Source organism: Notolabrus celidotus, chromosome 19 (assembly GCF_009762535.1).
Source record: "Notolabrus celidotus isolate fNotCel1 chromosome 19, fNotCel1.pri, whole genome shotgun sequence".
NCBI classification, from domain to species: Eukaryota; Metazoa; Chordata; class Actinopteri; order Labriformes; family Labridae; genus Notolabrus; species Notolabrus celidotus.
The window spans coordinates 17,310,361-17,338,213 of record NC_048290.1 but is presented as its reverse complement, the minus strand read 5'-3'; the positions used below and the strand labels follow the sequence as shown (position 1 = coordinate 17,338,213).

The window sequence follows — 27,853 nt, the reverse complement described above, 5'->3', positions numbered from 1 at the left end:
TCAAATTAAGATACGATAAGATAAGATATTACTTTATTGATCCCCCGGGGGGGAAATTCAGTTGTTACAGCAACCCAGACATAAGTACAATCAAGAAAGAAGTTTCAATAAGTAAAAATAGAATAAAATAAAATAAGTAAAATAAAAATAGATAAATAAAGTCAGAATACAATTTAGATATATACAATGTTACAAATGGAATTTCAATTAAATAGAAGTAATTAGAGGCAGTATTAAAACAATCAATCAATAACCCTCTTAGATTAAATGCACTCTTAAACTGTAGGCTATGCTTTAACCCTCCTATTATCCTTGGGGTCAATTGGACCCCATTCAATGTTTAACATCTCTTAATTGAAATTTAGCTGATTATTTCATGAATTTTCCTAATTTAAAGGGGACAACTGGGAAAATGTTAAATTAAACTGTTATGTTCCAATTTCCTGTAAAAAAAAAAAAAAAAAGTAAGCATCAGTGTTCCTCGGGGTCAATTTGACCCCAGGCTGTTTTAGCTGTTTATAACATAAGAAATATCAACATTTTACACACATTTGTTTTGGTTGTTTTGGATGATATTGAGCTCACTATAACCTAGGACACTTCCGCATGTGACTGCGGGAGCTGGGATCGAATCGCCAACCTTTAGATTTAGATATACATTTTCCAGCCACCATGTCTCTAAAGACATGCAATGATGAGTTCTGTGTCATACGTTTTGATAACATAGAAACAAGGCAGGGCTGACGAGAGCATGACAAACTTGCAGGAGTTTGATGTTTTGTTTTACAAATAAAGTCCTTCTCAATTCTTATAATTGTGTTTATGCAGAAATATATTTTAACAGGAGGGTTAAGATAAAAAAAAAACTAAATTCAGAAGTATTTAATATGAAAATTGAACGCATGATGCATACTTTCAGCCCCCTTTAGTCCCTCTGTGTTCCACACTGACAAAATATTAAATGCTTTTTTTGTGTGATTCACTTTTATAATGCTATTTATCTCCCTTTTCATTACATTACATTATATTACTCCATAATAAATAAACAATGCCTACCGTTATTGTACCGTGGCCTGACCGTCAACTGCTCAACTATTTCATGGCCATAATTTCAGTACTTTTGTCAAAATATTATATATATCCCAAAATGTTAGTACACTTAATGATAGCAACAAGCATTTTACTGAAAGCAATAATATTTCATGAAAAAAAATCCACAAAATGATCTTTAATTCTGAAGGAATTAAAAATCTGCACACACATTTTTCTCAGAATTCCGACTTGAATATCAGACGTTTGACTTTAATTACAAAATTCTGAGGAAAAAAGGGCAGAATTCTGAGATTAAAGTCAGAATTGTGATTTTTGTTTTTGTTTTTTCCAATTCAGAATTATGAGTTTTTTCTCAGAAAAGAATGGAAAAAAACACCTTCAATTGTTTCTTGTCCAGTGGCTTTAGTCCTCTTCCTTTGAGGTGCCACACACTTAATCATTCACTCTCTTTCTGGCAGCTGTCAGAGCTCTCAGCTGACTGGCTCCTCTGTTATCGTGCCCTGACCTGAGCTGTTATTTTTACCACTGACTGTAGAAGGCACTTGCACCCTGTGTCTCTGTGTCTCTGGGTCTGCAGTGAATCCGCTGTTTCCACTGCAGATCAGACATCCAGCTTTAGGCTTTTAGCTTTATGTTAAGCTGGACTTTGAGCACTGACGGTCCAGAGGCAAGGGGCGTTCTTCCAAGAACAGTATGTGGGGCATTTGCAGCAGAACTATGGTAAGTTACACACCTTTAGCTTACTATGCTTCTTACAGACTTAGAGACTGACATCCAACTCCAGCTTCAGGCTCTGAAGTTAATCACTTTCATAGGTTTATACTGATTAATCGGACAGTTAGATAATTAGCTGGGTGTTGAAAAATGTCAGCAGCTAGCAAATGTAGCCGCTAACAGCTAACGGTTGATAACAGCCATCGTTAGCAACTGGGTCAAAGGTTATTAATTATTAAATACAGAAAGTACAGCAAAGGAATTTCTTAATAGAGTTAAATAAACACTTGTACAACGCTCTGTAATCGCATTTAGGCATTACCGTTTATTTCTGATGAGAAGAGAACATGACATATGGTAAACTCAATGTTACTGTTCCTTTAAATACAACTTTATTGAAAACAGCATTATGAACAAAATATTACGGACTCATTCCAAACGGATACATTTTACGATGGTACATCTTATAGCCGTAACTTCATGTTTTCTCTCTTTCAACAACCTCTTTACGTCTTCAAATGAATGAACTGTTTAAATTATGTCAAAATTCTTACTATGTGCTCTCGTGTTTATTCACCTGATGTTTTTTTTGTACATAAAGATCTCTGTGTTTTTATAAAGGCTTCAGCAAGCTGTTGTAAAATGTGACAGTATGCTAGCATATGCTACTGGAGGCTACTTTAAAGTCAAACATGTTTGTTTTAACCATTTCTGTTTACTGTGTGTTTGTTTACACGTTTTCATGCAGTAGTTATGCCGAAAATGAGAACAGGCTGCCCCCTACTGGTTATTTTCGTTACCACATTTCCAAAACTGCTTCTTTAAATTTAATATTTTTTATGATTGTGTCATTATTTATTAAATAAGTTTACAGAGCCAAGCAAAGGCAAAAGCATAAAACACAATAAAGAAAAGTAGAATTATAAAAAACTATAAAATATAAAAATAAAATGCAGGAAATACAAAATTAAAGCTCAAAACGTACAGGAAAGATGATATAGGTAAGTCAAGTTATATCAATAAATCAAAAACTTTATTTAAGTTTTTCAACAGGAGTTAAAAGTAAGTTTACACTTCATGTAATAGTTATATAATAATTATTCAGATAATGTTGGAAATAATTATTATAAAAGACAAAGACAGATGGATAATGACAGATAAGGAAGGCTGAGTGGATAAAAGATGTTTTAAATTTAGTCAGTATCATATAACAGGGCTATAAAAGGTTTTAAGAAGTGATATCAGAATAAAGAGAGACCAAGAAGTGTCCGAATGTGCATGCCACAGCATGCTCCCCTGCATGTGCTTTGGCTGATGGTATGCTGGTCGGGTGCCAGGGTCCTCTTAGTGCTATGCCAGCAGTATGCCACTCATCTAACACAGTATAAAGGGTCTCCTGAGAGCAGGTGGCACTCTTAGGTGAAAGGTCAGTGTCAGTGACAAATCCCACCTGCTCCTAACAAAAGGAGATGTTTCAGACACGGGGGATAACGATGAAACAGCTGCTTTGTCCTGCAAAAAAACATCCCAGGTTTTGAAAAACATTGAAAAATCAAACTCTTCCTCTTTAGTCAGTTTTGCAAAGCTCCTTTAATGACTCTAAAAATATGTCTTGAATGTCTCATCAGGTGAAGGTGGGGATGGCGAAACCCTGTGGCTTGGTGAAACCATGTCACTTGGTGAAACCCGTGTCGGTGACCAGGGTCTCCGGCAGATACCTGACCCATCAGAAGGGTCTGCCCGCGCTGCCGATTCCCCCTCTGCAGCAGACCTGCGAGCGCTACATCTCCGCACTGGAGCCCATTGTGGAGGTGGACGAGCTGAAGAACACCAAAGAGCTGCTGGACGAGTTCCAGAAAGCCGGAGGAGTCGGAGAGAGGCTGCAGAGAGGGCTGGAGAAGAGGGCGAGCGGCACCGACAACTGGGTGAGACGTGATGAACTTTGTGTTCACTCTCACACTGTGAAAATGTTCCTGATGTTTGACCTTCTTCTTTACATTAACCTGTTATCGTCTGTCTTTGTCTCTGCAGTTGTCACAGTGGTGGGTGCAGGTCGCTTACCTCACGTACCGCCTCCCTGTGGTGGTTCACTCGAGTCCTGGGTTGGTCCTGCCTCGCATGAACTTCAGGGACAAGCAGGGACAGATCAGGTGATCTCTCGCACACAGACACTTTACGAGCGCGACAACAAAAAGATCTCGATTTGAGATGAGGAGGTTCAAGCATTCGTAGGGATGCCTCCTGGATGCCTCACTTTAGAGGTGTTTGGGTAGGTAGACCCAGAGGACACTGGAGAGATTCTGTATCCCATCGTGCCTGGGAATACCATGAAGGAACTGAGGAGAGGGTTTTCTGCTGCATCCCCGACCAGACCCTTGATAAGGAATAATATTTGGATGGATGTAGAGATGGAAAAGAGAGGCTTACAATGAATGCACGTTCTACATTGAAGCTGAGACAAAATGTAACTAGATCACTGTTTTTTTAATGTCTCAAAGATTACAAAGTCAAGAGTTAGATTGGCTTAAATGTAGACAGTCAGTTTGTTTCTCATCTCCAAAAGGGTTCCATTTCCCTAACACCTGAAAACACCTGTCAGTTTATTATTTTTATGATATATTTATTCGTTTTTAGTCAGTGTAAGTTCAAGTGGGTGTGCAGCATTTCCTCAAACACAGCTTTAACTTGAGATTGACAGATCATCGATCTTGGATGATTATCAGGCCGATATTTGTCCTTTAGTCGATCATCTGTGTTGTTGGTTTTTTTTCCACCAATCGCTGATAAAATGAGTGAATGAAAAAGCACAATGCTTTGACTCTACAGCCCTCTCTTACTCCTTTTCGACCGAGGCAGTTTCAGGGCTGTTCAGAGCCGGCGCTCAATTGAGAACCATTTTTTCGTGTTTCGACTGCGAATGAACCGGCTCCTGGCCGAGAAAACCGGTTCCAAAGCGGCTCCAACTCTTTGCTGGTCTAAAACCGCTTACATCAGGGGCGAGGGGCGGGGTTCTGGTGATCAAAAACACAAACCAAACGTGTTTCCGTCATTGTCCTGCAGCGAAAAAACAAAAGAGACTAATGGATTCCAAGGCAAAGCAGTGGTCGGCCGAGGAGACAAGCGATCTTGTCCGCCATCGTTGTTGTTGAAATGGAAATTTCAGGTGCTGTGTTGGTTCGCGAGTTCAACAAGCTCCGAACCAGCGCGAGCACCAGCCCGGAAATATAACCCGATTCGCGATGGTCGCTGTGGGTCTGTCTCACCTAATGCCCCGCCCACTACGCGCTCTGATTGGTTAGATGTCACATGACTGTGGTTAACTGTTAACTCTTGTATGCAGTATTTGAATTTTCAGTTCTGATGAAACATTTGCTGGAGGCTTAAAATCAAAGTCTTTGTTGGAGTTTTCAGTATTCCAATTTCATGATTTTGATAGAAAGATTTAAATTTTTACAGTAGATGCAAAACGTTTCATGAACTTCTAATAATCTGAATCAGTATCGGCCCTGAGGAACCACTATCAGTGGATGTATGTGTGACATATTGCATTGATTATATTGATACACTATCCTGCTCGTATCATGCAGCTTCACTCTGCTGTTATCAGTTCTTTTTATTTGTCTTTTATTGATCTGTAACTTCGTCTCTGTTGTGTAACAAACATAAAAACACATGAAAGTAAATCATGAATGAAATGAAACATCTTCTCTGTCTTCAGGTTCGCTGCCAAACTGATAGCGGGTGTTTTGGACTTTAAGACGATGATTGACAAGTGAGTGTCCTCATGTGAACCGTTCGGGTTTAATGTTTTGATTTTATTGGTTTGATAATTTAGAACGACCTGCTGGTTACACATTAAGAAGCTCTCTAACGCAGAGATCCTCTGCAGTCAGGTCCTTTGAGTCTGGATGTAAAAGCTGCTGAGATAAACACACTCATGCCATCAACACAACCAGATAGTTTGGCTTCTGAGTTATTGTGTGCACAAAAACCTGAATTGTGTATTATTATTCCTGCAGCAGGGTTAGGGTGATTACAGCAGCTTTATGGATGCAGAGTAATGAGCAGGATATAATAAACGACAGCATGTCAGAGTTTCAGTTAATTAGGTTCTGTGGATGTTTTTCAGTGAAACTCTTCCAGTTGAATATCTCGGTGGGAAGCCTCTCTGCATGAATCAGTACTATGAACTCCTGTCATCCTGCCGCATCCCCGGTCTGAAGCAGGACTCTGTGGTGAACCACGCCAAGAGTCCCAGACCTCCGAAACACATCACCGTGGTGCACAACTTCCAGGTGAGGAGAGTCAGAGTCTGAAATCAGAGAAGTCTGGAATCCACGTTAAACATCTGCTTCTGTTTCTCCTCCTTTTCCTGCTTCAGTTCTTCGTGCTGGACGTGTACAACAGTGACGGGACTCCTCTGACGTCCAATCAGCTCTGTGTTCAGCTGGAGAGGATCTGCAGCTCCTCTCTGCAGACCAACATGGAGCCCATCGGCATCCTCACCACGCAGCATCGAGACCAGTGGGGCAAAGCTTACCTCAACCTCATCAAAGGTGAGCTGAGGGGATGAGAGTGTGTAGTGTGTGTGGGGCTTTACATCCGATGACGTAAATGAAGATTTCCTTTTGAAAGAAGAGAAGTGCAATGAGCATCGCCCCGGAAGATTGCTTCGAGCAGCAGCTGCAGAAACGGACTGCAAAGGCCGCAGTGTGATCCAAGGGTGCAACACACTCCATCAAAGTTCTTCCACTACAAGTTGTTGTTCTTTTAAAAAGGTGTAATGACCTTTTCTAACCAGACACAGCTGCAGGACCTCTCCCTGCAGAGCTTCCAGACTACTTTGACAAAAAGAGCTGTTTCACTTTGCAGAACAGAGAGTTGTTCGATCACTGATGCTCGATTGATGAGTTTGTTTATAGTTTTGTGTGACTGGCATAGTTTAATTTAGCTGGAAAAGGCAGCATAAGATACCCTAACCCTGTGTTTTTACCAAGTAGGGGCCTTGTGTCCTCGAAGAGAGCGATGTAACAGCTGTTTCTGTTCTTTAAAGAACAATTTCACTCTTAAAATAAGCGGTCTTCTGCAGGAATCTTTTTCTTACGTTTTGAGATACCTCAAATAAAACATGCATCATGTTGCAGCCGTCGCAGCCTTTTGAACGGTCATTAAAGCACCTGTAACAAACCTACTGTTTGTGTTGCTCTTGGAGAAACCTGTGGACGAAGCAGTGCCTGTATCTCTCTGTGAAAGTTGGTTTTCTGACCTCTTCATGATCTCATCCTGACGTCTTTTAACCATAAAACACACACCCGGAATTAATGTTGTGCAAAATGTAATAAGTAAATAAAAAAGGCTATTTTTGTGGCGAGTTGTTATCGTCTTGTCTGACACCAAGCCTGCTGCAGACTTCTTTAGGCATTAACAATAACTATATATTCAATTCCAGCCTGCAGCCCCTTCAATCCCGGACTCTCTGTCCCTGGTTTCCTGCTCTGTCCACTGTCTAAATAGAGGTGTAGAAAGCTCAAAATGTTTGCATGTAACTTTAAGAAATGATCAAGTTTGTCGTGATGGTCTTGTGTGCGTGTGTTGGTCGTAAAAAGACATCAGTGATAGTTTGTCTGTTTCATGAGCAGCTAAAACTCCTTACTTGAGCTTTGATAACAGAAATGTAAACACAAGGCCCAGTATAGAAATTAAAGACCCTTAAATCGCATCTCTTTTAGCTTGAATCATGTCATGCTGACTCTGAGTTAACGTGTGTTCTCTCTGTGTTCAGATAAGACCAACAAGCGGTCGGTGTCGGCCATCCAGAGGAGCATCTTCACGCTGTGTTTGGACGGAGCGATGCCTCGAGGATCTGAAGAGATGCGCAGGAGCACCGCCGCCGTCCAGATGCTGCACGGAGGAGGAAGCCAGTGGAACAGCGGCAACCGCTGGTTTGACAAGACGCTTCAGGTGAACCAGTTAAAAACACGCTCACGTTCCTGAAGAGGAGTTTCACTAAGATGTTAGCTCAAGACTGATAAGACTTTGTCCTCATCCTCTGAAGTGTCTCGTCTTCTCTGCAGTTTATCGTCGGAGAGGAAGGGATGTGTGGTGCGATCTACGAGCACGCTCCAGCCGAGGGTCCCCCCATCGTGGCCTTGATCGACCACGTTGTAGATTACACGTACGTACGTCAGAGCAGATCGGGTCTCTGTGGGCATCTGATATGATTTATCCTTGGTGTTACATCGTTTCTTCTCTCCCTCTCGTTCTGGTCGCAGGGGGAAGCCAGAAACGACTCGCTGTCCCATGGTGCCTCTGCCCATGCCCCAGAAACTTCCCTTCAACATGACACCAGAGATCAAGAAGGACATCGAGGAAGCCAAACATGACATGAACATGTGAGGGTGGATTAAATAACAGTGTAAAAACACTTTGTTTTTAGGCGTTGACATGAAACAGGTCTCCTCTTCTTTCACAGCCTGGCAGAGGATCTGGACATGAGGGTCACCGTGTTCGGACACTTTGGGAAAAATGTGCCAAAGTCCCACAAGATGAGTCCGGATGCGTTCATACAGATCGCTCTGCAGCTGGCGTACTACAGGTGAGACGCTGCTTAGTCCAAACACGCTGATAAAACCTCAACAGCTGATTTACATCTTCCTCTGCGCATCTTCACCCGTACAGGCCGCTCACGTTGTCTCTCTCTTCTCGCGTCCTCAGGATGCATCAGCGCTGCTGTGCCACGTATGAAAGTGCCTCCCTGCGTATGTTCAGACTGGGTCGAACAGACACGATCAGATCCGCCTCCAACGCCTCAGCTGCCTTCGTAAAAGCCTTCGATGACCTCAACAAACAGGTCTGACCCGAGGGAGGAGTTCAAGACATTTATTTGAAACTGTTACAGATGAGTCGTGTTAGAGAGCGCCACATGACAAACTTTTAATTTAGCAAGATGTCAGAGTTACTCACAACGTTTCAACTTAAATTTTCTGATGGATTTGAATATTTTAAAGCTGTAAACTGTTTTAATAAGTGTTCTTACCTTCCTGTTTTCTTCCTGTTTTTGTCAGAACACAGAGAAAGTTGATCTGATGGGGAAAGCTGTGGCAGCACACAGATCGTACACCAACATGGTGAGTACAGACAACCTAAACATCTGCAGAACGAAGGGACAAATCTTGCAGCATCTCATTCACCAAATTTGGAACTTCAATCAATCTTTATTTATGTAGTGACTAATTCCAACAAATGTTCTCTTCAGACTCTTTCCAAACAGAGCAGGTCTAGACCGTACTCTATGTTCTATTATTAACAAAGACCCAACATCAAGACAGGATCAGATCAAGTCCCATTTTACAGATAGGACTCAGTCTGATCTCATCTTAATCCACCATGAGCAGAGACCTTTGCAGCATTTAGAAAGTTACAGTGGCAAGGACAAACTTCCTTTAACAGGCAGAAACCTCCAGCAGGACCAGACTCATGTTAGACACACATCTGCTGAGACCGTGTTGGAGAGAGGGATAGAGGGAGATGAAGAGAGAGAGAGATGATAGTGGTGAGACGGATAGTAGTAGTTGTAGCAGCTGAAGTTTGGCACATCCACAGCAGCAGAGATCCAGAGGGACCTACGAGACAAGGGAGCTTAGCGACTCCAGAAAGGTTTATGGTTAGTAACTTTAATGGGACAGGAAGAGTTAAAGGAAGAGACAGGCAGAGGAAGGAGAGAGGGAAAGACGGGACCTACAGCAGCATTACTAAGAGCTGGTCCAAGCCTGATCCATCTCTAACTAGAAGCTTTATCCAAAAGGAAAGTTTGAAGCCTACTCTTAAAAGTAGAGAGGGTGTCTGCCTCCTGGACCCTGACTGGTAGATGATTCCAAAGGAGAGGGGCCTGATAACTGAAGGTTCTACCTCCCATACTACTTTTGAGATACTTTAGGTCTCTTTAGGGTTTCTTTTCTCTATTTTTAATCCATATCTTGTGAGTGACATCTTATTGATTTCTATGCAGGCGATCAGCGGTCAGGCCATAGACAGACACCTGCTGGGTCTGAAGCTGCAGGCTGTGGAGGAAAACGTCTCCATGCCTAAAGTCTTCACTGACCCAGCCTACGCCAAAGCCTTACATTACTGTCTGTCTACGAGTCAGGTAAGAGCGGGGGCTTAAAACAGCGAGGGTTAGGTTTGAGCTTCACCTGCATGGCTCCAAAATACTAACATTTCATCTCTCTGAAAGGTCCCGTCCAAGGCCGACTGCGTCATGTGTTTCGGCCCCGTCGTGTCGAACGGATACGGCGTTTGCTATAACCCCATGGAGAATCACATCAACTTTGCCGTGTCGTCTTTTAACGCCTGCGAAGAAACGAATGCCGCTCGGATGGCTCAGGCCGTGGAGAGCGCTCTGCTGGACATGAGGACTCTGCTGGAGCAAACACCAAGAGCGAAACTGTGAAACTCCTGCAGACGAGTCTGAATGGACAAAAAAAACAGGGTGCATTTTTTTTTCAGTACGTGAGACGGGGAGATGTTTGTGAAACTTTTTTATGGAGATAAATCACGAATCACGGCGTACACGCTTCCAAGCCGGGCAGGCTATTTATTACACCTGTTAAAGTAACACTTAGAGGATATTTAAGGGGTTTGGGAGCTGAAACTTAACGACGGCATTAAAGATTATTTGACCTTTTTGGTCATTTATTGTTCTGATAATTCCTTGTGCCTTATTGTGTCCTCTTTAGGACACACTGGAAGTATTATTAACTCATCATGTTTAAATGCAGTGTGTTTAACCACCTTTAGTTTCTCTCTGAGGTGTTCAGGTAGCTTATATGTTTTATTTTTAATAATTCTGCAAAAGCCCCTCGTGTGATCACACCCTGACGTTTTTGAAAACTGGACTCCTCTCCTGATGTCGTCTGCAGGCTCCAGTTGGTGGTCTCGCAGGTACTCTGTCTCCACCTCACGCTGTTGATGGTTAACTTTCTGCACTTTATTTGATTGTCACTGCTCCCTCTGTGGTACAAAGAACACAAACTTTACACTTTTGTTTGGGCTCTAGAATCATCTTCGTTGTTATTGTTTTACTGCAAATCACACACTGAGATCAAGAAGTGTTGTTGCCAAAAACTGCTTTTGTCTTGAGGTTGAATGAGGAACACGTTATGTGAGCCCGTCTGCAGGCGTTGATAGTCTAGTTTCTGTTCTGGTTTCTCATCAAATGGGCCGAGCTGACTGAGATCCCTTGTTGAACCTTCAATTGACAAGTCCCTCATACAACCACCCCCTAAAGGCTGATTTATACTTCTGCTTCGTCCCTACGCAGCAGTGGCTGTCGTGAACATGACCACCTCATACTTGTGCGTCGATGTGTCCGTGACGCGCAGAAATTCTCTGCCGAAATGCTTGAGGGCAGTGTGGTCTCTCTGATAGCCGGTCGCCTGCTCCCCCCCCCCACTACGATCTCTGTTTACTTTTTCACAGTGATTCAGAGCGTGTTATGTTAATCTACAGCTGATATATGTTGCTGTTTATCATACAGACATGATTACATGAAGAATAGAGATGGAGGAGATGAAATACAAGGATGATGTGCGGCCAATGAGCGGGGATCACGGAAGGGCTATAAATGCGGGAAATACATTACCGCCAAGCCGACCAGTCACAGGGATCTTTGTAGATTTGACTGGTAGTTACATTTTGGAGGAGGTGCACGTCAGCTACGTGTGTAGACCTCTGCGTGCTACACGGACCTCCAGCATAGGCTACGCCGTCGATTCTACGCAGAACTATAAATCAGCCTTAAAGTGAACTATCCCTTTAAATTAACGCTGTTTATTGGCATCATTATACCAGAGGTTAGATCCAGTATATCATCTTACTGCAAGACAGAAGAAAAAATGCAATTTAATGGTCTAATTTTAGAAATACAGGAGAATTTAACATAGTTTACAGTTTACCAACGTGTAGGTGTTCTCGTGTATCTATTTCCAACATTAATGTGCACATACTCATAATAATCAAGACTATCGGATGAGTAAACTTAACCTCCGACTTTGTCATTCAGTTGAAAACAAGCTAACTAAGATGCAGCATGTCAGTCCTTGCGCTCTGATTGGTTAAAGGTCCTGTGAGAAGTTTTTATCTTTGTATGAAACAGACTGAAGTCAACTCTGATGTCTCTTTATGACCTTTAAAAGCAAACAGAAAAGTCAGCATATAGATTAATTATTTATATTGGGTTATTTTTCTCACAGGAGCTTTTAGTTAGAAATGGATATTATAAATCATGCATTAGCAATCATATGAGACTTCTTCAGAACTCTGAGTTGCAGATCGATTAAATGCAGTTACATAAACATGTTATTGTCTGCCGCTTGTATTTATTTTCTATTTTCTTTAAGAAGTCTCATCTGCTTAGACGCCGCTTTAGCCTCTTCATCTCACACTGAGTTTGTCCTGTGCACATATTATGACACTGACATGTTGTGCATTAATCCATAAGCTTTACTTAGTCAGTTTATTAATTTATGCTCTGAATTAGCCATAAAAACTAAACCTTTAAAACCACTGGGAGTCCCAAGAGTCCAAATTAAACCTTGAAAACAGGATGGTTTTAACGTAATCAGTTAAAAGTTGCCATGTTTGATAAGTTGTTAAGCACTGACTTTTGATTTTTTCTGAATGTAAAGTGTTTTAAAACATTTCTAAGATGATAAATCACAGACTCCTCTTCATGCAGAGATATCAGACTTGAATGATCTACTTTTTTTTGCCAGTGAGCATTGCAGCAGAAGGATTAATAAAAGAGATGTCCTGATTTGAAATGTACAGATTAAAGAGATGACAGTGGGAGGATTGTCTTGAAGGAAATTTCATCATAACAGGGAGAATGTGTTTGTCTGTTATACAAATTGTGGAACACTTCCTCCAAAATAAAATGCTGAACTTTCTAAAACTGTTCCTCCTTTCTATATGTGTGCTTAAAGCAGAACCAGATTTATTTTGTAGTACGTACTGTAAATATTAGCATCATGTTGCATCTTCTTTAACAAGACAACACGACACATGAATACGCTCACAAAGCAGAAAAATATATCCTGACTTTGGGGCCATCTCCGGTCTACAAGGTCCAGAGCACTACTGGGTTTGTGGTTGCAAGAGTTGAAAGATGTCACCTACACTGATCTAGATCCTGCATTTATGAACATCACCCATTTTTAAGACTCCAAAAGTCGGGTAAAGACATCTTTGGTTGTAACTGTAGTGAGTTTGTGCAGACATTTTTCCTCCTACAGCTTCAGAGTTCTGACTTCCCCTTCTGAGAAAATGGGAATACCCGAGAGTGAGCGCAGCATGACTCACTCACTTTTACTGGAAGTGCCAAGTGTACCCGCACGGGGCAGGGAAGGACTTCCTGGGTGTTTCTCACAACAACGAGGAGCTGAAAGACATTTCTGTGTTGACACAGGCACTCACTGACCCTCGATTCACCCCCTCACTTCTTCCCCTAACTTCTCCTCGGAGGCCTCTCTTTCTCTCCAGCTGCTCATGACGAGATCTATCTCCAAGTATTTCCCGTGAATCCTCATGACTGTGCACCATCATACCTGAAACTGGCATCCTATCAAGGTGTGATTACAAAGGTTTCAGCCTGAGGGGTGGGGGGAATTTAGAAGCCTCATTTTAGTCCGATTGTGTGATTGTGTGAACAGCATCACCACCTTCAACTTACTCAGGCTTCATCAACACAAGCTCCAGGTTTTGACATTCCTGCTACTACTGCTGCGTCTGTTGAGAAGGAGAAAGAGGAAGCGGTCTGTTTGTGCTGAGCACACCTCATTTGGGTCAGGCTGTCCGCTCTGCCTCCCCCAGTTCTGCTATTTTTATAAGGGAAGGGAGGAGAGAAGAAGGAGGGAACAGAGATTAGTGTCTGCAGATAAGTAGCACAATGAAGAAGCTTATTTGGGTTACACCACGTACAAGAAGGGCCGTACGCTCTACCTCCTCCTGCTCCCCAACTTCGCAAGGGCAGAGAGGTGAGAAGAGAGAGAAGACAGATAGATGTTAGATGTTAGTTCCTTCCCTCTTCCAGGGAAGGAAGAGCAAGGGCGAGAAACCTGTGTTGACCAGAGCTTGTCCCTGCCAAGTCATGTTGTACGCTCTACCTCCCCCAACTTTCTCTCTAATCCTGATTTTTATGAAAGAAAAGAGGAGAGAGAAAACAGAGATAAAGTCTGTGGAGGGGTTTTAGGAAGAAGATAGGGAAGGCAGGGTCAGGGCGTGAGGCCATTTGGGCTCAGGTTCATCTTGCTGAGCCAGGCTGTACGCTCTACCTCCACCTACTTGGGAGATGAGAGAGTGAAGACAGAGAGAAGAGTTTGTTGAACGATGTTAGAAAGAGGAAAGGAACTGTGAGTCAGGGCGAAGAGCCTGTTTTGGATGAAGTTGACCCTGTATGAGTCATGGGATATGCTCTACCTTCCCCTGCTCCTCTATTTTTATGAGATGAGATACAAAACAGAGAGAAGAGCTGGCATAGAGATGTTAGGAAGAAGGCACAGACAGGGCATGAAGGCTATCTGTGCTAGACCCCCTCTTACTGGATTAGGCTTCACGCTCTGCCTCCCCCTGCGGCATGCTCTACCTCCCCTGCTGCACACTAAGTGTCCCCCTGCTGCACACTCTACCTCCCCCTCCTGCACACTCTACATCCCTCTGCTGCACGCTCTGCCTCTCCTTGCTGCATGCTCTACATCCCTCTGCTGCACGCTCTGCCTCTCCCCCTGCTCCCACATTTTGCATTTCCATTGAGGAGGAAAGGAAATAAAAATGCTCTCTTAACTTTGCTTCAGCCCCTTTATGACATTCCTTCTCTTCCTCTGAATCCCCTGACTTGTTTCTAAGGGGAAAAAAATCTGTGGAATCCATCCTCTGTCTGAACTTTTCTTTTCTGTGAAACTTAATCAGCACTCTTTGTTTGTCTTCGGTTAAACACCCTGAATCCCAGAAGTCCTCTGCTTTCACTCTGACTCACCAGAAATAACAACTCCACACGATTTCTTCCATCTGGACGAAGACCTACCACAGATTTGGATACTGAAAATAACTTCTAGAAGTTGTTACCAAGAAAAAAAACAGAGTTCAGGAGGTGCATGTCTGATCTGGCTGCTGTGAGTCACGGTTACGAGCAACTGGATCTCTGCTTCCTGCTCCGATCGACGTGGATTTCGCAACAACATTCACTCCAGATACAAATGGACTATCTGAGTATGCATCATCATTTTTCTTTGGAAGGGAGTTTTCTGTAAGCTGACACCGTGACTCTTTTCACGTTTGACTCCCAGCCCGCACAGACTTCAGATTCAACTAACTCTAACCACTCAGGCTGCCTCGTGTGAACATTTCAATTAATCCTTTGGAGAAACGTCTCATGAACATGGACCTGGAGCAAGTTTTGACACTGTAACCGACTTGTATTTCCGCTGAGTGTGATCAGAGGATGTTTAAGGTGAAGTGACAACAAACAACGAAGCAAGACCAGGAACATAATCAGTCATGATCACATGGTTACTGTTGGTGTTACTGTTTTGTAAGAGCAAACAAGATAAGGATGGAACCGAAGGGGGTGAGTACGTCTTCTCTTTTTTCCTTAAAGCCTAAAAGAAGCCAGATTTTTAACTCACATTACAATGTAATTTTTATTGTTTGTTGTTAAGCAATGCTGGACTTGTTTGAATCAACACAAGATTGTTGCTAATATTCATTCAGACATTGTTAGCCTGCAGCCTGTCTAAGGAGGATGTTGAAGTGATGTAATCCTTAGTTTGTTGAACTGTTGCATGCTTTATGTCTGCTCACATTGGAGCAGCATGGATGGACATTTTTATATGACAGATTATAGACTTAGGAAAATGTTGGATTTAACAAGTTTTTCCAGACATACAGCTTCAGAAGGAGCAACTCATTTCCACATTTTCAACTCATCACTAAAAGCACTGAGCAAAGAAAATGAGGTGGTTGAGTCTGAATTTCAGCCCAGAAGTCAGTCAATCAATCTTTATTTATAAAGCACTAAATCCCAACAAATGTTATTCTCAGACTCTTTCCAAACAGAGCAGGTCTAGACCGTACTCTATGTTCTATTATTAACAAAGACCCAACATCAAGACAGGATCAGATCCAGTCCCATCTTACAGACAGGACTCAGTCTGATCTCATCTGAATCCACCATGAGCAGAGCACTTTGCAGCATTTAACAAGTTACAGTGGCAAGGACAAACTTCCTTTAACAGGCAGAAACCTCGAGCAGAACCAGACTCATGTTAGACACATCTGCTGAGACCGTGTTGGAGAGAGGGATAGAGGGAGATGAAGAGAGAGAGAGATGATAGTGGTGAGACGGAAAGTAGTAGTTGCAGCAGCTGGAGTCTGTCATGTCCACAGCAGCAGAGATCCAGAGGAACCTACAAGACAAGGGAGCTCAGGGAATCCAGAAAGGTCTATGGTTAGTAACTTTAATAGGACAGGAAGAGTTAAAGTAAGAGACAGGTAGAGAGGAGAGAGAGGGAAAGACAGGATCCCAGTGGTTCAGTTCCCCTGGCAGTCTAAGCCTATAGCAGTCTGTCCCTATAGCAGTCTTATCCTATAGCAGTCTAAGCCTATAGTAGCACAACTAAAAGGTGGTCCAAGCATGATCCAGCTCTAACTATAAGCTTTATTAAAAAGGAAAGTTTGAAGCCTACTCTTAAAGGTGGAGAGGGTGTCTGCCTCCCAGATCCTGACAGGCAGATCATTTCAAAGGAGAGGGGCCTGATAACTGAAGGCTAGATCTCCCACACTATTCATAGAGACTTGAGGTATGACGCGCAGGCCTGCAGGAAGGGTTGTAATTTTTCTCAGAGCTGCTCTGCCTTTTCTGGGGTTTTAAATGATCCATCCTTTCTCAGGAGTCTCACATTGTGGACCCCTGAATCTGACACTCACCAGCTCTGACCAGACGATCATGTCGACATGGAAGGACGACCCGTCCTGCTCTGCAGCGAGAGATGGGCTGCGCTACGAGGTGGTGGTTCTGATTGAAGAGCAAGAAGTACATCATGTAAGAGACTGTTTTTATTCCCTAATTTATCCCATCTCCACGACATAAACCTCAGAGTGCTCAAACAAACTCACCTCTGGTTGCAGGAAGAAGTGGCTGTGATGTCGGAGCAGATTGGATTAACTCACTCCTGGAGGTGGACGTCGTCTTTGGTGTTGGAGTGCGCGTCCCATACAGTCAGGATCAGATCCAACATGAGCACGAGGACACAAGAAAAGACGCTACCTGGTAGACACTCTACGCTTTATACTTTTTATTTACTTAATCAGGAACTTCTCTGCTTTGATTTCAATGCTCATGTTGGGAGTGAGAGTGAATGATTTGAACAACAAACAGAACTGCAGAAGAGTAAAGAAGGACAGTTTGAGTACATAGGTGCAGGGGGAGAAAAGCTGCTGGTGTGACAATAAGAGAGAGTCCGACTTTGTGTAATTATGTTGCGTCTGCAGGAAAAAGAGCCTCCAAGAAGCCGGAGGTGTACCCTCAGGGCAAAGTGTTTGCTGTTCACAGTACCGCCACCTTCTGCTGCATCCTGCCTGCAAGAGAGGTGTTTAACAAAATGTACCTGTCGGGGTACAATGAATCTCACATGAAAATAACCAGAATCAGCAATCACACATACACTCTGACCGTCCTCCTGGATAAGCCGTCAAAATACAGCTGCACTAATGTTAAGTGTCAGTCATCTAACTCCGGGGCCTGTGCTTATATCGGCTGTAAGTACGACTTTGTTTGTGCAGGATTTCCTATTTTTTTAGGCTCAATCATAAAAAAAAAAAAGCTGATTATTCTTTGTTTTATTTCATACCTCCCTCGGGTTAGATCCACCAGGTGACCGAGACCTTCAGTGTGAAACTCGAGACATGGAAACGGTTGATTGTTATTGGGAGGTGGGAAGAAAAACAAACCTATCAACACGCAAGATCTCAACGAAGCATCAGCTGAACGGAAGGTAGCACATATGCACAAAAAACTAGTTATGAAAAATTGACCAATTTAAGAGCAAGAAAAAGAAGTGTTTCGACAGCAGGAACCAGGGTCTACATTTAGTTCCTGGGTAATTAATCTCCCCGAAAAGCTCCTGCTCAAGGGGTATTACTTTTCAAAGGTCTAGGAACTCCGGGGGCGTGGCCTTCAATGCTGATCGTTTCTGATTGGTAGAGTACTCGCAGTGTTTTTATTTCCCCCTCTGTCCACAATATCATCACACACACCTGTGATCCACTTGGTTTAATAACTCCTGAACATTGGTCTTCTCTGAGCCTGATAGTGTGAATGCGTCTCTGTCAGCTCCCTGTGTTACAGTCTGAAGAGTGACCCTGTTAACTGGAGACCTTCAGCTGAAAGTGTCAGTGTTTGTGGAGTTTACAACAGCTGTTGAAACACAGAAGGAGTCCTCGGGAATGCATCCTAGTTTAGTTTTTATTCAAACGTCCAAATATCTTCATCAGATATTTAATGATCATCTAAAGACGTTTGTGAGGGATGAGAGTCTCAAGTTAACAGGGTCGCTCTTTAGAGTGGAACACCGGTCCATCTCTGACGTGACTTTAAAATCTTTCTACTTGCTTTAACTGGAGCGTTTCAGACGTTTTGAATCCTCTTTGTCTCTAGAGCTCGTCTCCTTCCAAGTGTTGATTCAGTGAATCCATCTGCAATAAAGCACGATCAAAAAACAGCACAAGAGGAATCTCCTCCATGCTAACAGGCCTTACGGAGGAGGATTAGGGCCATCAGAGAAATAAAAAAAATTTGAGAAAAAGCTAGAAATTTGCAATTGAGCTTCTTTAATGGTAATAATTATTTAAAAACATGACTAGTATCTTATTCTAAATCAGAAACTGCTGCATTGATGTAACCTTTATAGTTAGCTAATTTCAGATTACAAATTTCCATATTTCAGCCGTAGTTTTAGTCACCTTTGTGTTTAAGTTGTGGGGAATAATGAAGCAGTTAACATGAAATAATCTGAGCTGTATATGTCTTTGAATTTCTGTATTCTAGGAACTGTTCGAACAGCTCTATGGGGAGATGTTCTCTGAAAGTTGAAGAGGAAGCTGGTGAGAGAAACTGGACATTGATGGCTCAGAATCCTCTCGGGCAGGTGGAGCTGACAGACCGAGCTGACCTGATGCAAAGAGGTTTGATGATAAACTTTCTCTACAGGACGGACTAGTTTTTATTTTCATGTTTTATAACATTCAACTTTCTCTTTTATCTCAGTGCGCATGTTTGCTCCAATGAATGTGTCAGATTCAACTGTGAACGCCAGAAACGTCACCCTGACGTGGGAGTGGGAGGTTCAGCGCTACCATGATCTGGATATTACATGTCAAGTACACGTCAGCCATGAAGCAACAAAAGCCACGGTGAGTAGAGAGAAGAGGGAATCCTTAAAGCAGCCGTTACAAGACTTTTATCACAGAACGTTCTTTTCTATGGCCACACACACACTCACACATAAACACAGGCCATTTGCCAACAAGCTCCTGTATCTTTAGAGGTTTTTGGTTGAATCAATGAACCTGTCGACAAGAAGGACAGCATAGAGAAGTAATAGAAGTAATCACACTACACTGACCGACCAGTAGAGGGCAGTAAGAAGGAGACAGGACCATACCACAAAGATGACACCATAGAAAGGAGACAGACAGGCCGGCATGAAAAAGATAACTATTGTGCTGTTTTAGATCAACAGTTGGAAGGAGACGAGCTCTAGAGACAAAACGTCTGAAACGCTCGAAATACAGCAAGAAGACAGATTTTAAAAGCCATGTCAGAGATGGACTGGTGTGGACCCTGTTGATCATTAAATATCTGATGAGGATATTTGGACAATTGAATAAAAACTAAACTAGGATGCATTCCTGAGGACTCCTTCTGTGTTTCAACAGCTGTTGTAAACTCCACAAACACTGACACTTTCAGCTGAAGGTCTCCAGTTAACAGGGTCACTCTTCAGACTGTAACACAGGGAGCTGACAGAGATGCATTCACACTATCAGGCTCAGAGAAGACCAATGTTCAGGAGTTATTAAACCAAGTGAATCACAGGTGTGTGTGATGTTATTGAGGACGGAGGGTGAATTAAAAACACTGAGGGTACTCTACCAATCAGAAACGTTCAGCATTGCAGACCACACCCCCAAAGTTCCTGGACCCTTGGAGAGTACTACCCAAGAGCAGGGGCTTTTCAGGGGGAGATTAACCAAAATGTAGACCCTGGTTCCTACTGTTGAAAGGTCTCTAGTTCCTTGGGAAAGTTCCTGCGGTTGAGAAGCACCTTTAGTGCAACATTAGAAGCAACTACATGCCTCTAACACCAAAGCCTGGAACAAGGGAGCATTAGACCAACAACTCCTGTGTTCTGAGAGATAGAACTCTTAGTATAAAGTCTAAAAGTCTTCCATATTGTTCCCTAAGAGTAAAACCCCTGGAATCGGCCTTCGTTCTGCAGTCGTGATGGATTTGATACCAAACTGGAACTACAAGGCGACAGTACGGTGTGGGACCACTCAGCATCTGTGGAAATGGGGCGACTGGAGCACAAGTGTTGACTTCCACACACGAGGGGACGGTAAGAGTTTAAAACATGAGCAAGCTGAGAGGTATGTTTGGTGTTCTAGTCACTGAGGGTTCATTTGTTTTACAGTTCCAGACGCTCTGGATGTGTGGATGCAGACGGAGGAGAATCAGACTGTTGTTGTTTGGAAGGTGAGGGATTCTTGGTTCGTCTGTATGAGGTCAAGAACTACTTTTAACCATCTGAAGCTTTAACTCTGAGTCATCCAAGTCAGGCTTTTTGACACTCTGCTTTGCGTGTCATTTTCCAACATTAGTAATGCTGATAAGAAACTTAAATACTCAGTTGTGAGTGAAGTCCTGATGTTTCCTCTCTGCAGGAGCTACGAGCAGATCAGAGTCACGGAGACATCTTGGAGTATGAAGTGAGCTGGGCGAAAACCACAGAGAGAGAACAGCGAAATACAACCACAGCAGATCGAAAGAGTCACAGTGTTATCCTCGATCAGGACCCGGCTGAGGAGCACATCATCATTGTGAGGGCGAGGAACATAAACGGCAGCTCATCACCATCAACCATCATCATCCCCAGACGCAAACCAGGTAGGATGCTAAGAGAGGTGTTTGAGCAAAATGTGACGGAGACAAAAAAAATAACACAACAAATTATATTTAAGCTGTGGCTGAAAGTTGACATCAGATTCTTCCTTTTCAGACAGAACCACGGTGAACACGTCTCGGATCATCGGCAGCGACGGCGGCTTCAATCTATCGTGGTCTGAGAGTCCTGCAGCTGGCTGTGGGTACATTGTGGACTGGTGTCCCACATCAGAGAGCTGCAGGATGGAGTGGCTGAAAGTGTCTCCAGATCAGACTAAAGCCAGAGTAGTTTCAAGTGAGGGTGAATTTTCGCTTACAGCACAGTTACACCTACATGAAGTCACATTTTGTGTTTCAGTATATCTTGTTTTGTTATTTCTGTGACGCAGAAAACTTCAGAGACGGTCAGAGATACACGCTGTCAGTGTACGCCTGCACACACACGGCTCCGGTGCTGCTAGAAAGGAGAGAGGGATACATCAAGGAGCAAAGTAAGATTCTTGTTTGTTAAATTAATGCAACACTTTTTAAATTAATGTTCCTCCAGCAGTGTTTCAGTCATTTTTCTCTTTTAAGGAATGAAAGACAGCATTTTTACATCCTTGAAATGGAACCAGCAGGATTCAGACGTTGTGGTGTCGTGGAAGCCTGTACCTTTAAGAGATCAGACCGCCTTCATCGTTGGCTTTGTTCTGTACTGTGAGGACGACAACAACAAGATCGTCTGCAACGTCAGCACGGGTAAGAGTAACCCGAGATCTTTAAGGAAAAGTTGTCCTTAACAAATATTAAATCAGAGGAATATTAAAGATAATTTGTGTCGCCTCTCTCCTGGTTCAGACAATCCTGATGCCACCACCCTGACGGCGACAAACCTCAACATCACGACCTACACCTTCACAGTGAAGGCAAAGACAGCAGTAGGGGAATGTGGAGCGTCATCTATCACTGCCACCTTAAACTCTCTGAGTATGCTGCTCCTGTAATCCTTACTCTGAAGTAAAACAAAGAAACACTACCTGTCGTTTATTTACTCCTTTATGTTCCTGTCTTTACTCTTCAGCTGATGCCTTGATCCAGGTCGTCTCCATCTCGTTGGTGTCCGTCTTTGGCCTCCTCTCTCTCATCACCATCCTCTGCTACAGACACTGGTCATGGTGAGCGAGTCGACACTCTGTAATGCAAAGAGATCAATAATTATATCTGAGGAATATTGATTTGACGTATACTTTTCATGTATTCTTGAATCCAACAGCATCAAACACAAAGTCTATCCTCCCATCCCGAAGCCAGTGCTAAGAGATAATTGGTTTACTCCGGTAGGTCTTAACAATCATGCTTTAAAGAGACAGTACAAAAATTTAACAAATGATCAGTTCATTAGGTCATTCACTAGAACAGTTAGCTTCAGTTGGAGTGTGTATTTAAAAGTACAGTGTAGCATTTAAAGGTGCAGTTTGTCGTTTTTAAATACAACACACTGTACCTTTAAGTAAGACACACTGTACCTTTAAATGCTACACACTGCACCTATAAATACAAAACACCGTACCTTTAGATACTGCACACTGTACCTTTAAAAACTACACACTGCACCTTTAAATACTACGTACTGCACCTTTAAATACGACACACTGTACAGTTAAATACTGCACACTGTACCTTTAAAAACAAAAAAACTGTACCTTTAAATACTACACTGTACCTCTAAATACTTCACTGTACCTTTAAATACTACAAACTCTATCTTTAGTGTAGTATTTAAATGCGCAGTGTAGTTTTTAAAGTTACAGAATGTAGTATTTACAGGTACAGTGTGTAGTATTTAAATGTGCAGTGTTTTATTTAAAGGTGCAGTGTGTAGTATTTAAAGGTTCAGTGTGTAGTATTTAAAGGTGAAGTACGTAGTATTTAAATATGCAGTAGGTAGTATTTAAAGATATAGTGTGTAGTATGTAATGGCGCAGTGTGTAGTATTTAAAGGTACAGTGTGTAGTATTTAAAGCTGCAGAATGTAGATTTAAAGACACAGTATGAAGTATTTAAAGGTACAGTGGGTAGGTTTACGTTGTATTGTGGATTCTGAGGTGTTCTTCTCTGTCTTCCAGGGCGATAATAGTCGTCATTTTCATGTTGGTCAGTCTCACCACAGCGAACCAGACATCATGGAAGTCCCAGAGCTGCACCGCAAACCAGGAGCTCCTGTGTACGACTACATGACCCAGGAGAACCTTGCTTATGTTTCTGCACAAACTTTAAAAAGCTACTACAACCAGTCTGTGAGAAACTGCATCCAGCAGCCTTTCAGTCTACCTTACATTGCTGTCCCAGCTCAGTCAGGGAAACCACCACCTCCATCCAAGAGTCTGATTCCAAACCTGACGTACAACCTGACCACAGAGTCGGAGTATCAGCCGTGCAGCTGGAGTCCTGAACCTCAGGAGGGAGCTCATTCGAAGAGAGGCTGTGATGGATACCTGCCTCAGAAAAAGACTGGGAACGTCTCTGTGAACCAGACAGAGGAGCGTCAGGACAAACGCATGTCCTGTGTTTCTGCTTATGTTGTGTTACCTCACTCATAGATGCTTCATGGACGGCTCATAAGCCCAGATGTTATTATGTTTTTATATTTCCACATGGCAGGAATGCTTTCAAGATGTGATTAGATATTTCTAAAACAGAGCACATTTACTTTCACACATTCTGGAGTTTAAAGGTACTTAAAGAAAGGTCCAAAGAGCGTGATGAAGTAGCATTTGTCTTGCCAATACTGTGTGTGTGTATGTGTGTGTGTGACAAACTGTGTGTGATACTTGATTTCTGATGTGAACACTGGAGGGAGCTAAAGCTACACTTTTAAAGATTGAACCAGTGTGGACTCTGAGCTTGTAATGTGAAGTGAAGCACACTGTTGAGATGCTGTTGGTTTTATTCTCCTGTTTGTTTGTTTTTTATACTTGAACTCAAACACATTGTTGGATATCAGTGTACTCGTCAATTTACTGTGTTTTCCTCCAACATTAAACTAGTTGTTTTGGATCTTTAGCTTTCTCAACGCTTCTCAGGTTGTATTTAAGATATCTGAGTTGTTATACTTCCAGCAGAGGAACATTTCTCTTCCAAACCTCTTCATTAATTATTAACCTCATAATGGATGGAATCATAAACTGTGTTTTAAAGGCCATATTTAAACTGCAGGTTAGTGTTTTATTGTGCTGCATAGCTGAATTAAAGCTTCAGTAAAGAGTTTTAAAGATGGCCATGAGACAGTGATATAAATGCTGATGGTGACACTTTAAGACCTACAAAAGCACTAAACACTGCACCTTTAAAATCTACAAACTGCACCTTTAAATACTACACACTGTACCTTTATATACTACACTTTGGACCATTTAATACAACACACTGCACCTCTAAATACTACATACTGTAACTTTATATACTACACACTGTACCTTTAAATAATTACACACTGCACCTTTTAAAAACTATACACTGCACCTTTAAAAACTACACACTGTACCTTCAAATGCTAAACACTGTGCTTCGAAATACTACACACTGTATCTTTAAATACTGCAAACTGTGACTCCAAATACTACACACTGCACCTTTAAAAACTTCACACTGCACCTTTGAATACTATATACTGTACTTTTAAATACTACACACTGCACCTTTAAATACTACACACTGCACCTTTAAATACTACACACTGCACCTTTAAATGCTACACCCTGTACCTTTAAATACTACACACTGCATCTTTTAAAAACTACACACTGCACCTTTAAAAACTACACACTACATTTAAATACTACACACTGTACCATTAAATACTACACACTGTACCTTTAAATAATTACACACTGCACCTTTTAAAAACTATACACTGCACCTTTAAAAACTACCCACTACCTTTAAATACAACACGCTGCACCTTTAAATACAACCACTGTACCGTAAAATACAACACACTGCACCTCTAAAAACTACACACTGCACATTTTAATACTACACACTAGGGGTGACCCCAAATAGACGAATATTCGACGATTCGTTCTAACAAGCCTTAGTCAACTGCCAATCTCATAGTCGAATATTTGCATATGAAACGTGGATCATTCCATTCAAAGCATGGGGGTACTCAATGTCTAATTTTACATTCTTTTCCTGTTTCCCGTAAAAATAATTTTTTTTATATAAATATAAACTTATTTAATGTAATTCTGAGAACAGCTCTTGAAGTGTTAAATCTCCTTGAAGTGGTAATTAAATCTCCCCTGGTAATTAAAAGTGGACTCTCCCATTTAGCGGGGACCTGAGGAGCAGACGTACCTCAGCTGGCCTTTAAATCTTTCTACGTTCATGGCAGTTAAAAATGTCAGGAAATAAAACTTAAGTTGATCCTAAAAAATAGTGATGAAGATGAGGAGCAGCTTCATGAAGAGGGCTGTGAGATCAAGGATTACCGGACCACACAAAAACTGTACGGGGCCAAAAGAACGAGCAGGAATACCCAAAGCTGTCCGAAGCCTCAAAAACAATCCACAACATCCCATCCACCTCCGCATCATCAGAGAGGATATTCTCAAAGACAGGATTTACAGTCAACAAAGCAAGGAGCGCACTTCTTTGCTGCCCGTAAACACAATGGTTTTCCTCGCGTACAATTTGAAAAGACTCAAGCGGATAAAGACGCAATGAAAGGCTGGTTTAAAAGGTCCTGTTAAGAGATTTAAAAACCCTCTAGATGGTTTAGGTTTGATTTTAAACATTATACAAATGTTTAGCCTTAAGTTGGACAAACTACCCTCCGCAACGCTGCTCTCCGCTGTGTGAACACTTTTTAAATATCTCCTGATTCCTTACTCTATAACGGCGCGTTGTTCCATGTTTAACAGATGGTGGCCTTATTTGAGTTTTCTCTCCATCACCTTGTTTTTTTGCGTGCAATATAGATTTAAAAAATCTTATTTTTATGCTTATAATATTATGTTGTCCCTTTTACTTTAAGCTACGAGTCTCTTAATTGTAAAGGGTTATGCGTAATATTGTCATGTGGTCACCATCATGCAGACTTTGGGTCAATAAGGAAAAACAACAAACATTCGACTATTCGTCGACTATGGGCAAAATCTGATGATCAGATTCGACCAAGCAAATCCTTAGTCGGGCTCACCCCTACTACACACTGTACCTTTAAATATGACACACTGCACCTTTAAATACTACACACTGCACCTTTAAATACTACACACTGCACCTTTAAATACTACACACTGAATGTTTAAATACTACACACAGAACATTTAAATACTATACACTGTACCTTTAAATACCCCATGTGCCCCATGTACAGTGGCCTCATTGCATTGGTCATAAGGTCAATTCAAAAATGCATGATTCGGTGCATGTCATTCCCCCCTCTTTCAAGCTGTCCTTTCAAAATAAAAGCCCAAAAATCTCATGTGGATTGATCACCAATAACTCAACAAACGTGGAAATGTGGAACTTAACTAACAAGTCCAAACAGTCATTAATCATGAGCAGAATAAAGGACTTGTTGTTCGGGTGTTTCAGACTGAAAGTGGTTTAATAATTTGAGGGTCAACCTTTCTCTTCCCTCTCTCTCTCTCTCTCTCTCTCTCTCTCTCTCTCTCTCTCTCTCTCTCCCTCTCAGTATGATGTCATCACGCCTGTGTGTTCGGATGATGTCAGGGCAGCTGATAACTTTCAGATGTGAGCGAGAAATTTTTTCCATTACCTTCAGTGGACGCTCGCCCACAAAACATCCAGATAACCTCAGAGTGAAGTCAGTTTCACTCTGGACACAAATGGGAAGTCACAAGTTCATGTGTCAGATTTCACAAAGAGCAACAAGCTTTTAATTTTACAATAAAGTAAAAACCAAACATTGTCAGAGTTTGTCACTGAAAGAAACTCTGTTCACAAATAGACAGTGAACACATCTGCTGTGTGTGTGTGTGTGTGTGTGTGTGTGTGTGTGTGTGTGTGTGTGTGTGTGTGTGTGTGTGTGTGTGTGTGTGTGTGTGTATTCTGGCCGCTCCACCTACAGTAAGAACAGTAATTACCTCACCCTGCCAACGTAAACACTCTAATCTTTTCCCCACGCACACACACAAAGGCTCACACACTCACACACACTCATTGTCCTCAGAGGTGAATAAAAACACATTCTGATCAGCTCTGATTCAACCAATCATCAATCAGCTCATTGATCTCTGACGTGTTTGCTTGGCGTTAATAAAACAGGTAGTAGTGGCGCTGCCAGAGGTCACAGAGCTCACGTCCTCTGCACTGTTGACTTGATTTCATTCATAATTACACATTTTTTACACATGGCTGTTAGGTAATCAAGGCTCTCTGGGATTTTGATCTGAGTCACAAGCTTTGAAAGCGGTTGTTTTCAAGGCTAAACTTCAGTTAAACTAAAATGAGAGAACAGCAGAATTATGTTACTCATGATGAGAAGAAGCTTTCAGACTTTATAGATGCTTCTTAAAGTCATATCTGCCTGTGACCGTCCTCCTTTTGACCTGCTGTGGAATCAGCTCACCATCAACAGCTAAAGACCCCGTCATTATCAATCAATCAATCTTTACTCTATGTTCTATTATTAACTAAGACCCAACATCAAGACAGAACTCAGTCTGATCTCATCTGAATCCACCATGAGCAGAGCACTTTGCAGCATTTAGCAAGTCGCAGTGGCAAGGACAAACTTTCTTTAACAGGCAGAAACCTCCAGCAGGACCAGACTCATGTTAGACACACATCTGCTGAGACCGTGTTGGAGAGAGGGATAGAGGGAGATGAAGAGAGAGAGAGATGATAGTGGTGAGA

At 42.1% G+C, this 27,853-nt stretch overlaps 2 protein-coding genes across 2 annotated transcripts; both read left to right on the top strand.

Moving 5' to 3' along the window:
- Window positions 1-1,488: 1,488 nt before the first annotated feature.
- Window positions 1,489-12,718, top strand: crata (carnitine O-acetyltransferase a). The gene is made up of 14 exons (XM_034709088.1): window positions 1,489-1,773; window positions 3,396-3,692; window positions 3,799-3,917; window positions 5,486-5,539; window positions 5,897-6,062; window positions 6,149-6,323; window positions 7,550-7,728; window positions 7,842-7,942; window positions 8,040-8,159; window positions 8,240-8,362; window positions 8,482-8,617; window positions 8,832-8,894; window positions 9,776-9,913; window positions 10,001-12,718. The coding sequence occupies exons 1-14, from the start codon at window positions 1,747-1,749 to the stop codon at window positions 10,214-10,216; spliced, it is 1,914 nt and encodes a 637-aa protein (XP_034564979.1). The 5' UTR covers window positions 1,489-1,746; the 3' UTR covers window positions 10,217-12,718.
- Window positions 12,719-14,900: 2,182 nt separating this feature from the next.
- On the top strand, window positions 14,901-24,028 carry LOC117830707 (leukemia inhibitory factor receptor-like). Its single transcript, XM_034708948.1, has 17 exons — window positions 14,901-15,388; window positions 16,710-16,861; window positions 16,948-17,089; window positions 17,311-17,577; window positions 17,684-17,813; window positions 18,866-19,002; window positions 19,085-19,230; window positions 20,285-20,438; window positions 20,514-20,575; window positions 20,764-20,986; window positions 21,099-21,278; window positions 21,373-21,474; window positions 21,560-21,724; window positions 21,824-21,952; window positions 22,047-22,140; window positions 22,239-22,302; window positions 23,092-24,028. Exons 1-17 carry the CDS (start codon window positions 15,319-15,321, stop codon window positions 23,563-23,565), a joined length of 2,691 nt encoding a protein of 896 aa, XP_034564839.1. The 5' UTR covers window positions 14,901-15,318; the 3' UTR covers window positions 23,566-24,028.
- Window positions 24,029-27,853: the final 3,825 nt, after the last annotated feature.